Below are 10,969 nucleotides of genomic sequence, written 5' to 3' on the forward strand. Positions count from 1 at the left end.
GCATGGATGGGCACTGGTGAGGCTGCATGGATGGGCACTGGTAAGTCTGCATGAGTGGGCACTGATCAGGCTGCATGGGGGGGCACTGATCAGGCTGCATGGATGGCCATGGTAAGGCTACATGGATGGGCACTGATCAGGCTGCATGGATGGGCACTGGTAAGGCTGCATTGCTGAGCACTGATTTGGCTTACTGGTAAGGCTGCATTGCTGGACACTCGTGAGGACACATTGTTGGGCACTGGTGAGGCTGCATTGCTGGGCACTGGTAAGGCCACATTGCTGGGCACTGGTGAGGCTGCATTGCTGGGCACTGGTAAGGCCACATGGATGGGCACTGATCAGGCTGCATGGATGGGCACTGATCAGGCTGCATTTCTGGGCACTGGTAAGGCCGCGTTGCTGGGCACTGGTAAGGCCGCGTTGCTGGGCACTGGTGAGGTTGTATTGCTGGGCACTGGTAAACCCGCATTGCTGAGCACTGGTAAGGGTGCATTCTGGGCACTGATCAGGCTGCATTGCTGGGCATTGGTAAGGCTGCATTGCTGGGCGTACCCCTTGAAATTTTCCACATTTTGTCATGTTACAACCAAAAACGTAAATGTATTTTATTGGGATTTTATGTGATAGACCAACACAAAGTGGCACATAATTGTGAAGTGGAAGAAAAATGATAATTTTTTTTTACAAATAAATATGTGAATAGTGTGGGGTACATTTGTATAGGCCCCCCCCCCCCCCGAGTCAATACTTTGTAGAACCACCTTTTTCTGCAATTACAGCTGCAAGTCTTTTTGGGGATGTCTGTACCAGCTTTGCACATCTAGAGAGGGACATTTCTGCCCATTCTTCTTTGCAAAATAGCTCAAGCTCTGTCAGATTGGATGGAGAGTGTCTGTGAACAGCAATTTTCAAGTCTTGCCACAGATTCTCAATTGGATTTAGGTCTGGACTGTGACTGGGCCATTCTAACACATGAATATGCTTTGTTTTAAACCATTCCATTATAGCTCTGGCTGTATGTTTCGGGTCGTTGTACTGCTGGAAGGTGAACCTCCACCCCAGTCTCAGGTCTTTTGCAGAGTCTAATGCTGCGTACACACGGGCAGACTTTCCGACCGGACTGGTCCGACGGACTTTCCGAGGGACTTTTGACAGACTTCCGCTGGACTTTTTTTACGAACGGACTTGCCTACACACGACCGGACTACGGACGGACTTGCCTACACACGACCGGACTTTCTGGCAGACTATGCCAGCCGGTTTTCCCGACAGAGTTAAGACAGACTTTCCAAATGAACTGACTTGCCCACACATGAACAAGTCCGATCATTTTGAACGTGACCCAGGTACGATGGGACTAGAAAAGGAAGGCAATCTCGCCGATTTTATCGGCAAGATTGACACCCTGCTAGCCCCGTCGCGGGGCATACCAGGCCCTTAGGTCTGGTATAAATTTTCAGGGGAACAAATGGCGTGGGGCCCCCCAAAATCCATACCAGACCCCTATCCAAGCATGCAGCCTGGCCGGTCAGGAAAGGGGGTGGGGACGAGCGAGCGCCCCCCCCTCCTGAACCATACCAGGCCGCATGCCCTCAACATGCCCTTTCCCCATGACCTCAACATGCCCTTTCCCCACCTGGTTACGTAACGGGTGACCCCGACCCCCTCTGACGTCCCAGGGAAAGCCATAGGGGAAGTCCCCGTCCAGTCCCCGTGCCTTACGTAACCGGGTGACCCTGCCCCCTCTGACGTCACGGGGAAAGCCATAGGGGAAGTCCCCATCAAGTCGGTGACCCCGCCCTCCTTTATTTAAGATGTGTCAGAAGAAGAGAAGCATTACACAGCGGGAGCCTCCCATGGATGCGGAGCGGCCCAAGAACGAAGCGGGGAAGAAGACGCCGCGGAGGAAGATGCCAGACGAGAACACCAGAGCAAGAAGCAGAGGATCGGAGGAAGAAGCACAGGAAGAAGAAGATGGAGGAAACCGAAGGAAGAAGGAAGGAAGAAGGAAGAAGACCCGAAGAAGATGGAAAGAAGAAGACTTTAAATAAAGGAACTGTCAAAAACTATCATTTTTAACATTTTTGACACTTTTTTTGTGAAATGTTAGGGGTACTTCTGTACCCCATTACCATTTCACATGGGGGGGATCTGGGGGTCCCCTTGTTAAAGGGGGCTTCCAGATTTCGATAAGGCCCCCGCCCGCAGACCCCCACAACCACCGGCCAAGGGTTGTGGGGATGAGGCCCTTGTTCTTATCAACATGGGGACAAAGTGCTTTGGGGGGCTACCCCCCCCCAATGTTGAGGGCATGTGACCTGGTATGGTTCAGGAGGGGGGGCGCTCTCTCATCCCCCCTCTTTTCCTGCGGCCTGCCAGGTTGCGTGCTCAGATAAGGGTCTGGTATGGCTTTTTGGGGGGACCCCACGCCATTTTTTTTTTAATTTTGGCGCGGGGTTCCCCTTCAAATCCATACCAGACCTGAAGGGTCTGGTATGGATTTTGAGGGGGACCCCCACACCATTTTTAAAAAACATTTTGGCGCGGGTTCCCCTTCATATCCATACCAGACCTATGGGGAAATCCCATGCCGTTTTTATCAATGAACTTTTATGTGTATTGTCAGACCGACAATTCATTAATAGCTGCGAGTGGTTTTAAATGGCTTTTTTTCCTTTGAAATGTAATTTTGCTGTCAGACTGTTCTAAACACGGGAAACATGCGCCCCTTTACAGGCATACTATAGACACTCTCAGGTATGAAATTTAAAGGAATATTACACTTTTATTGTTTCACTTTAAGCATTACTAAAATCACTGCTCCCGAAAAAACGGCTGTTTTTAAAACTTCTTTTTGCATTGATACATGTCCCCTGGGGCAGGACCCAGGTTCCCAAACACTTTTTATGACAATACCATGAATATAATGCCGCGTACACACAAGCGGACTTTACGATGGACTTTCTGAATGAATGGACTTGCCTACACACAATCAACCAAAGTCCATCGAATTCGTACGTTATGACGTACGGCCGGACTAAAACAAGGAAGTTCATAGCCAGTAGCCAATAGCTGCCTTAGCGTGGCTTTTTGTCCATCAAACTAGCATACAGACGGCGGACTTTTCGACCGGACTCGAGTCCGTCGGATAGATTTGAAACATGTTTCAAATCTAAGTCCGTCCAACTTTTGAGAAAACAAAGTCCGCTGGAGCCCACACACGATCGAATTGTCCGACGAAATCCCGTCCGCCGGGCAAAGTCTGCCGTAAAGTCCGCTCGTGTGTACGCGGCATAAGCCTTTAAAATTAGCACTTTTATTTTCTCCCATAGACTTTTAAAGGGTGTTCCGCGGCTTTCGAATTTGCCGGGAACTCCCCAAATTGTTCGCTGCTCGGCGAACTGGCGAACAGCTGAACAGCCGATGTTTGAGTCGAACAAGAGTTCAACTCGAACTCGAAGCTCACCCCTACTCACCAACTTCCTCCAAACCCAACTTGATCCGCAGATATGGATCTGCAAAAAAGCCTCCCAGCTAAGCCTAGCTGGGACCTCAGTGTCTTCCTCACAGCTTCCTCTAAGATCCTGCACCAGGGAGTGGAGGTCCCTCACAGTGGTCCCTCCCTGCAGGACTGGACCCAGGAACACTACACGACTTGCTGCTCAGGCCTCAGCCTATTTATGGGCGCTCTCATCACCTTTTGGGCACACCTTTCCAGGGATTGGCTGTAGTCCCATAAATATGCAGGCTGCCTGCTCTGTTCTGCCTCACAATATACTTTTAGAATTTTCTAGAATACAGGTGGAAGTAACAGAGCAGCAGCCTGAGTAACACAGAGCAGCCCTAAATATTCAACTCCCTGCTCCGCTGATTACAGGGGAGCCAAACTAAATTTACCTAGCAACCTGTTCAACACAAGGAGGGTGCTACATCCACCCCCCCCCTCCCCCACACTAAAGAAGGCCCTGTCCACATGAAGCGTGGGTATCCCATGCTAAAGAGGTGAACTCAAAAGAACGTTAAATGTAAATAATTACAATATTATATATATATATATATATATATATATATATATATATATATATATATATATATTAATACATATATATTTATATATTTTTCTTTTTAAAGAAATGGATAACAAGCTCCAATTTACAATGAAATTGTAACACGTCAGCTTTAGAAGAACCCAGGTTGTTGCCAGAGTAAAGAAGGTTTCTTCACTGTATGGAGGGTCAGTGTTCTATGTTTCTTAAAGATGACTGAGAACAGGTACATTGTTGCTCACAGTGAAAAGAAAGATCACGTGTGGGGGGGAGCCTACTGTACTTGCCCAGCACGCCGGGTCTCCTCTCCCTTCGGGGTATGCGTTCACAAATGCCCAGGACTAGGCAGGGCCATATTTATATGTCTGTCAGGCGGACAGACATCCTGTAAGCACCTGCTTACACATGTTCAACCAGCAAAAATAATGGGCACAGCAGGTGTATAGACCCGGGAACTCAGCACAGACATTGTGGGAGCCACTCATAATGGGCACAGCAGGTGTATAGACCCGGGAACTCAGCACAGACATTGTGGGAGCCACTCATAATGGGCACAGCAGATGTACAGTCCTGGGAACCCAGCACAGGGATGATGGGAACCCCTCATAATGGGCACAGCAGGTGTATATAAACTGGAACTCAGCACAGGCATGGTGGGAACCCCTCTAAATGGACATAGCAGGTGTACAGACCTGGTAACCCAGCACAGGGATGGTGGGAACCTCTCATAATAGGCACAACACGTGTACAGGCCCGGGAACTCAGCACAGGCATGGTGGGAAGCACTCATAATGGGCTCAACAGGTGTATAGACCTGGGAACTCAGCACAGTGATGGGCGAACCCCTCATAATGGACACAGCAGGTGTACAAACCCAGGAAATCAGCACAGGGATGGAGGGAACCCCTCACAATGGTCACAGCAGGTTTTTGGATCCAAGAACTCAACACAGGGATGGTGGAACACATGATAATGGGCACAGCTGATGTGTAGACCCAGGAACTCAGCACTTGGATGGTGGGTACACCTCATAATGGGGACAGCAGGAGTGCAGAACCATGATACTATATGCATGCAAATACAGGAACATCCATTCGTCCACAATGACATCTACAAATCAGTGCATTTTAATTTTTGCATAACTTCTCCCAAGATTTTTGCATAACTTCTCCCAAGAGCCAGCCCACTGCTTGCACATGAACTGAGGGTGTTTGAGAGGAGCACTGAGGCAGGGTTCTGGGATGTCTTTAAGAAAGCAATGTACAGCACCCTGTCAGCCCATCCTACTAGCCATAATCTGCTAGGGAAGCATAGAAACCCATAGGGAACCACAGAGACCAAGTAATGACATCACTGGGTCTAAAATAAGGTCTGTAATGGGAACATTTTATTTTAAAATGTCCTTATCGGGTTGTGAAGGTGGAGGGGACCAGTGCAAGCAAAATATAAGCAGATTAAGCTTTAGCTTTAAATTAATGTCTCTAGGGTGAATATCATAGAACATAGACTAAATGACATTTGTCCCAAATTCATTTTATTAAATTGTCATCTGTTTGAAAATTTGTCCTAAAGTCTTTTTGATCTCATTGTTCCTCAGGCAAAATATAATGGGGTTAAAGACGTGTGGCACATAGGAATACAGGCAAATGATGAGAACGTTGACATCAGCGTTGGGAACCAACTGATATTGATTGTAGCCATACTCCACTATTCGCGGGATGAAGAAGACGGTGATGATGAACCAGTGTGTAACACACGTATTAAACATCTTCAGCCAGTTCCCCGAGCTCATGGTCAAGCAGACCGTGGCTATGATAACGATATAAGACAAAACGATGAACGATAGTGGAGTCATGTGCATAACAACTCCAGCATAAAAACTATTGGTGCGAACAATGGTGGAATCTACACAGGCAGTAAAAGCCACCTTGGAGAGGGAGCAGTAGATATTCCTGACTTTGTTTGGACCACAATAAGGAAGTGGAAGAGCCCAACTTGCAACATAGAGGCCAACAAATCCACAAACAAGCCAACCGATGGAGCACAATATGACTGCCACCTGATTGGTCATGATGGAGTGATATCGAAGGGACATGCAGATAGCAACGTACCGGTCCAGGGCCATCAACATAATGGTGAAGGAATCGAGGCAGTTCAGGGTATGGACTATTGGCATTTGAATGAAGCATCCAACAAAAGATATGATCCCATCTCCTGACCAATACTTGGAGATGATTTTCGGTAGAGTAGCCGTGTCGTAGATAATGTCAGAAATGGCCAGGTTGAGGATGATTAGGTACATTGGTTGATGAAGGTGTTCTCTCAAGATGATTAACAATACCACAGTGGAGTTAGCGCACAATGACATGACATAGGCCAGGAAGAAAATGGTGCCAACCAAGGCATAGAACCTTTCCTGAAGACTAGGGAAACCAACCAGAACAAACAGCACTTGGTCTGACACGTTGGCCATGTTCCTCAAAAGTTCCTGGAGGTGTCACTGGGGGACAAGAAAAAAGAACAAATGTTAAAGGACAGAACCACACTCTGGTTTTCTGTTTACCGCTTTACCTCTACGTAAGATAGGGAAAGAAAAAGAGCTTGTAGGTGGGTTGCAGCACGTTACGATGGGAATATCACACTCAGTTCCGATGCAATGAAAGAACTTGTATTGAAATAATGCAGAGACAGTGCACAAATAACCAGATGGGAAGGCAGCCCAACCGGGAACACTCACAGTTTCAACAGCGTGTAGAGAGTGGAGCTGAACTAACAGTGCCTGTAGAGAGGGGAAGAATGCGGCCTGGCCGTCTTGTGCCCAAATGGGTAGGTACCCAGAGAAGTTGCAAGCCCTAAGCTTTCCCTCCTTGTCAGGAACCTTACCCTGACGCTAGTTATGTCCCTACCAGGCAGGGTACCTGTTCCTACTCTGCCAACTCGCAAAATGTGTGCCAAGCCTGGGAGCTAGGGCCTTAAAAAGGCCCTGCCTGACCCAAGATGTCCACCAGAGACACATGGAGCAGCAGCATCTGATGGAATAGCTTACCCAGTTACCCAGGAAACAATAGAGGAATCCAGTTCCTTCTACCTTCCCCCAGAGTGCCACCTGCCATGGAGAAAGTAGATTGCATCTGCCTACAAGCTGCCAACTCGAAGACACACTAAAGGTAAAGGTTTATGCCCTAAGAGCCAGATGCTGGTTAAGACCAGACTGGAGAAAGGCCAGGATGCGAGGAATAGAATATTCCCAAGTGTTGAGGTTCCCTCTTTCTCCCCAGCCAAAATAGGCCTTCCAAGTGCAATTGCAGATCTTACAAGAAGTAGATTTTCTCACTTTGGGCAAGGTGGAAATGATATTTCAGTCTAAGGTGCACCTGGTCTTTTAGGACCCTAGCAATGGTCCTGCTTATCTGCACAGGGCTTGTGCTGTATCTCCTTGTGTTTGTTTAGATTTTATCTCACAACCCAAAAAAATCTTAAACTTCATGACATCTCCAAAATATGCCCCTTCTTAAGCCAGCCATAGAGGGATTGAAATTTGGCCAGTTCAGACTAATTTCGATCCATCTAAGGGTAGGCTGCCCTCAGTACTACCAGCCTGTCCATTTTTTTTAACCCAATCACTGTATTCTGTTGGTGGGAAGGTTCCTTGCTCACAATCCCTCCCATACCGCACACAATAGCGCTATGGGAGGGATTCCCCCATTAAAGCTGACTATGTTGATGGGGGAATCAAGCAATTTTCTTTAGCTTGAAGGAAAGAAAATTGCATAATCTATAGGCTGCCTTAACCAACGACAACACAAAACTACTACTTCACTCTCTTGCTGTCTTTCACCTCGACTATTACATCACCCTCCTTGTTTGCTTACCTGTAAATAGACTATCACCCAATTCATCATGAATGCTGCTGCCAGACTCATTTACCTTACCAACTGCTCAGTGTCCGCCACTCTATTCTGCCAATCCCTCCATTGGTTTCCGATCACCCAAAAAATACAGTTCAAAATACTATCAACATACAAAGCCATCAGCAACCCTGCCCCTAGCAACAGCACCAACCTCATCCCAAAATACCAACCAAACCATTCTCTTCACTCCTCCCAAGGTCTTCTACTTTCTAGTTCCCTCATCACCTCTCATGCTCACCTCCAGGACTTCTATAGAGCCTCTCCTATCCTCTGGATGTATCTACCTCAATCTGTCTGGCTATCTCCTCTGTTCACCTTTAGGTGATCCTTGAAACGCCATCTCTTCATAGAAGCCTATCCTACCTCCACCACCACCTAACAACTGAACTTTTACTTTCTCCATCAGTTCATCCCACATACTGTAGGTATTACTTTTTGGATCACTTGACCCTCCCATTTGGATTCTAAGCTCTCAAATAAGTTAAAAAAGGTTTAATCCATATGAAAAAAATGCTGAGTGTTGTAAGCACCCTTGGTAGTTTTATATGGTTTGTACCACAAACCCTGTAACTGTCACATTTGCTGGACAGATTGGTCTGTTAAAAGAATTGGAAAAATAATAGATCTACTGGCAGGATCAACAAGTAATTAAACTATTATACAAGTGGACTCAGTAAAAAACCAAATTGTTGTGGTACTGACAGATTGCACCATATATGAATTTTTTACTTTGCCAAGTTGAAAGTACTTCTTTCAAGTTGAACTTTACCTCTACTACACAGGCAGGTTGTGAGTGGGCAGGCTTTTTATTGTAGATGAGACATCATACTACGGTATGACTTTTCTGCAGTAAAACTTTCTTACATATCTGCTTGGAAACCTGGTGAAGATGTCCAAAGATGCTGAACCTGCAGAAAGACCTTAAAGAACCTGGAAAACCCAGAGAACCAAGAGAACCTGGGGAACATGGAGAACCTGGAGAAACTGGGGAACCCAGACAACCTAGAGAACCAGGAGAACCTACAGAACCTTGAGAACCTGAGGAAGATGTTGGCTTCAGCCCAGGAACTCACAGGTATCACATCACAAAAGAGAGGGTTGTACTTGTGGCTTTAGCTTTGGTTACAGTCAAGGTCTTTTTTTTCAGCACATAATCCCAAAGGCTAACATATCTAATACAGTTTTATTAGTCATGAACCTTCATAAAAGTTTAAACCTTTGAAGAGTAGTAGTACTATTATATAATCTGACTCTTCCTCATGAGAATTGTCAATATACAGCATCTCACAAAAGTAAGTCCACCCTTACATTTTTGTAAATATTTTATTATATCTTTTCATGTGACAACACTGAAGAAATTACACTTTGCTACAATGTAAAGTAGTGAGTGTACAGCTTGTATAACGGTGTAGATTTGCTGTCCCCTCAAAATAACTCAACACACAGCCATTCATGTCTAAACCGCTGGCAACAAAAGTGAGTACACCCCTAAGTGAAAATGTCCAAATTCGGCCCAAAGTGTCTATATTTTGTGTGACCACCATTATTTTCCAGCACTGCCTTAACCCTCTTGGGCATGGAGTTCCCCAGAGCTTCACAGGTTGCCACTGGAGTCCTCTTCCACTATTCCATGACAACATCATGGAGCTGGTGGATATTAGAGACCTTGCGCTCTTCCACCTTCCATTTGAGGATGCCCCACAGATGCTCAATAGGGTTTAGGTCTGGAGACCTGCTTGGCCAGTCCATCACCTTTACCCTCAGCTTCTTTAGCAAGGCAGTGGTTGTCTTGGAGGTGTGTTTGGGGTCGTTATCATGTTGGAATACTGCTCTGCGGCCCAGTCTCTGAAGGGAGGGGATCATGCTCTGCTTCAGTATGTCACAGTAAATGTTGGCATTCATGCTTCCCTCAATGAACTGTAGCTCCCCAGTGCCGGCAGCACTCATGCAGCCCCAGACCATGACACTCCCACCACCATGCTTGACTGTAGGCAAGACACACTTGTCTTTGTACTCCTGACCTGAATGCCGCCACACACGCTTGTCACCATCTGAACCAAATAAGTTTATCTTGGTCTCATCAGACCACAGGACATGGTTCCAGTAATCCATATCCTTAGTCTGCTTGTCTTCAGCAAACTGTTTGCGGGCTTTCTTGTGCATTATCTTTAGAAGAGGCTTCCTTCTGGGATGACAGCCATGCAGACCAATTTGATGCAGTGTGCAGCGCATGGTCTGAGCACTCTGACCCACCACCCCTTCAACCTCTGCAGCAAAGCTGGCAGCACTCATACGTCTATTTCCCAAAGACAACCTCTGGATATGACGCTGGGCACATGCACTCACCTTCTTTGGTAGACCATGGCGAGGCCTGTTCTGAGTAGAACTTGTCCTGGTAAACCGTTGTATGGTCTTGGCCACCGTGCTGCAGCTCAGTTTCAGGGTCTTGGCAATCTTCTTATAGCCTAGGCCATCTTTATGTAGAGCATAAATTCTTTTTTTCAGATCCTCAGAGAGTTCTTTGCCATGAGGTGCCATGTTGAACTTCCAGTGACCAGTATGAGAGAGTGAGAGCGATAACACCAAATTTAACACACCTGCTCCCCATTCACACCTGAGACCTTGTAACACTAACGAGTCACATGACACCGGGGAGGGAAAATAGCTAATTGGGCCAATTTGGACATTTTCACTTAGGGGCGTACTCAGTTTTGTTGCCAGCGGTTTAGACATTAATGGCTGTGTGTTGAGTTATTTTGAGGTGACAGGAAATTTACACTGTTATACAAGCTGTACACTCACTACTTTACATTGTAGCAAAGTGTCATTTCTTCAGTTTTGTCACACGAAAAGTTAGAATAAAATATTTACAGAAATGTGAGGGGTGTACTCACTTTTGTGAGATACTGTGGGTACAAACCGCAAATGTAGCCAGATTCTCATTGTCTCAGCATGCCTAGGGTGGCCTTATCTTTCACTTTCCCTTCAGTTCTGTGAAAACCTGCACAC

At 46.5% G+C, this 10,969-nt stretch overlaps 1 protein-coding gene across 1 annotated transcript; it reads right to left on the reverse strand.

Annotated features, from left to right (window-relative positions):
* Window positions 1–5,586: 5,586 nt before the first annotated feature.
* Window positions 5,587–6,522, reverse strand: LOC141126422 (olfactory receptor 6B1-like). The gene has a single exon (XM_073612365.1). It carries the CDS (start codon window positions 6,520–6,522, stop codon window positions 5,587–5,589), a length of 936 nt encoding a protein of 311 aa, XP_073468466.1.
* Window positions 6,523–10,969: the final 4,447 nt, after the last annotated feature.

Source organism: Aquarana catesbeiana, linkage group LG02 (genome assembly GCF_042186555.1).
Source record: "Aquarana catesbeiana isolate 2022-GZ linkage group LG02, ASM4218655v1, whole genome shotgun sequence".
Lineage (NCBI taxonomy): Eukaryota > Metazoa > Chordata > Amphibia > Anura > Ranidae > Aquarana > Aquarana catesbeiana.

Coding starts and splice junctions, on each gene's coding strand:
- LOC141126422 (XM_073612365.1), bottom strand. CDS start 6,522: ATGGCCAACGTGTCAGACCAAGTGCTGTTTGTTCTGGTTGGTTTCCCT.